The sequence below is a fragment of the Vicia villosa genome, linkage group LG7 (assembly GCF_029867415.1).
Source record: "Vicia villosa cultivar HV-30 ecotype Madison, WI linkage group LG7, Vvil1.0, whole genome shotgun sequence".
NCBI classification, from domain to species: Eukaryota; Viridiplantae; Streptophyta; class Magnoliopsida; order Fabales; family Fabaceae; genus Vicia; species Vicia villosa.
The window spans coordinates 47638574-47640675 of record NC_081186.1 but is presented as its reverse complement, the minus strand read 5'-3'; the positions used below and the strand labels follow the sequence as shown (position 1 = coordinate 47640675).

Sequence of the window (2102 nt, the reverse complement as noted above, 5' to 3'; positions counted from 1 at the left end):
AAACCTCTAAGAAAAACCAAAGCATCCACACCCCTAGTTTGACTTCACTTTAATCTCTTACTCAATGTAAGCAATTGCTAAAAAATGTCACATTTGTCATACAAATAAAACATTACATCATTATGGCATCAAGGGCCCACCTTTTGTTTTTCTTCAACTTCTTTTGAGCTCATGGGTTTAAGTAAAGCAAGAAAGCTTCTAAAGAAAACCAAAGCATCCAAAAAGCAACTCCCAATTTTGACTTCACTTTAATCTCCCTACTCATTGCAAGTAATTGCTTAAAAAATGTCACTTTTGTGACACAAATAAAACATTACATCATAGTGGCATCAAGGGTCCACCTTCTCACTCTTGTTTTCATTTTCCTCATAACCTCTTTCAACTAGAATTCCCAAGAACATCATAAGAGCAAAACATATGCTTGATTTTGACAATCTTTGTAGGAATGGAAGGCTGGATAACTCAACTTGTTTAATGCGCCGTAATCGGAGTCGAAGGAGTTAAAAGATCAGAGTTCAAACTTTCATGAAGTATAACATACTAACTTATATTTATCTATCCAATAAAAAGTTACAACATACACACATTCAAGAACAACTCACATTCTAAGGATATATCTTAATTAGATGTATATGACATAATTTACAAGTATATAACCAATAAAAGAGGAAAACTATAGTAGTATGAAGGGAAAAAAGGAGTTCCAAGAATGAACTCATTGAAAATTTGAAAGTTGTCTAAAACACATAACCACTAAGTTGCTTCCTTGAGTTCTCTATTCATCCATGGCAAAGTTGAAGTGACATTAGAATTAACCAAATGGGATTGTGATGAACTTGATACCTTATCCTTCCTAGACCACAACCAAATCTTTGAAATAGAAAAGCTTTCACCTTTCCTAGCAACATTCATCTTTTTCCCTTCAACAACATCCACATCAATGGAACAATTCCCATTTTGAACAAGCCCTCCTTTCAAATGTCTCATACTAGCACTCTTTCCTCTTCCTTCACCTCTCTTTGGACACAAAGCCACTACCAAATCTGAATCAGCAACTACATATTGGTAAGAACCCATTGAAAAGCATCTCCTAACATCACCAACAACACTTTCACTACTACACTCTCCTTCACCTTTTTCCACACCCCCTTCTCCATTATTTGAGCTTCTAAATTTCCCAAGCCTAACAGAAAAAACCCTTTTCCCACTCATTATATGATTCTCTGCATGTTTGTTAACAGAGTTACCCTCACCAACAACCATATTTTCTTCACTCAGACTCTCAAATTCATCATAAACCGGATTTTCGAAAGCAAATCCATGTTCATAAAGACTCCCTCTACAAAGAGGACAAGTTGAATTGGAAAGCAGCCATGTATCTATGCAATCAATATGAAAAGCATGATTACAAAGAGGCAACAATCTCAACATATCTTGTTCAGTAAACTGACAAAGACAAACAGCACAATCAAACACCTCTTTCAAACCTATTATCTCCTTGTACATAAAAACCGGTAGAGCATCAATGAAAGCTTGATCTAAACCCGAATCATGGAGATTGAAGAGCTGTTGCAACTGTCTCTGATAAGGATCAGGTTCAGAAATTTGAGGGTTGCCATTATTATTGGACTGTGAAGCTCTTAAAGAAGATCTTTTTCGTATGAGAAATCTAACAAACAGTTGGAGGACACCAGAGATGAAAAACACAATAGCTAAAATTACTATGATGAAGATAATTGAAGGGGTCATTCTCATTCTAATTGTTTCTTGTAGTCAAAAGAACAACATAGAAAGAGCAGAAGATTCAGAAGAACCCAATACATTTGTTCAAAGTGTTGATGTTCGGTTTGAAGAAATATGCAATCTTTGGTTGTTTTGAGATTCAACCCAAATCATAGAATGTAAAAACAATTAAAGATAAAATAAGAATGATTATCATTGAAATTTGTTTAGCTTAGTGAAGAGTTGTAGGATAGTGTGGTAGTTAGAACTTACATGGTTGAGTTGAAGTTGATTAATCTTAATTGTTGGGAATCATGATTCTGACAGATAAAAGAGGAACGGAAAACGGTGTGAATTCCAAAATTCAAGGTTCTTTTGGG

At 34.9% G+C, this 2102-nt stretch overlaps 1 protein-coding gene across 1 annotated transcript; it reads right to left on the bottom strand.

Annotated features, from left to right (window-relative positions):
• Positions 1-633: 633 nt before the first annotated feature.
• LOC131617185 (RING-H2 finger protein ATL47-like) lies at positions 634-2102 on the bottom strand. Its single transcript, XM_058888532.1, has one exon. The coding sequence runs from the start codon at positions 1753-1755 to the stop codon at positions 754-756; it is 1002 nt and encodes a 333-aa protein (XP_058744515.1). The 5' UTR covers positions 1756-2102; the 3' UTR covers positions 634-753.

Excerpts from the sequence above, each read along its gene's own strand:
- LOC131617185 (XM_058888532.1), bottom strand. The coding sequence starts at position 1,755 with ATGAGAATGACCCCTTCAATTATCTTCATCATAGTAATTTTAGCTATT.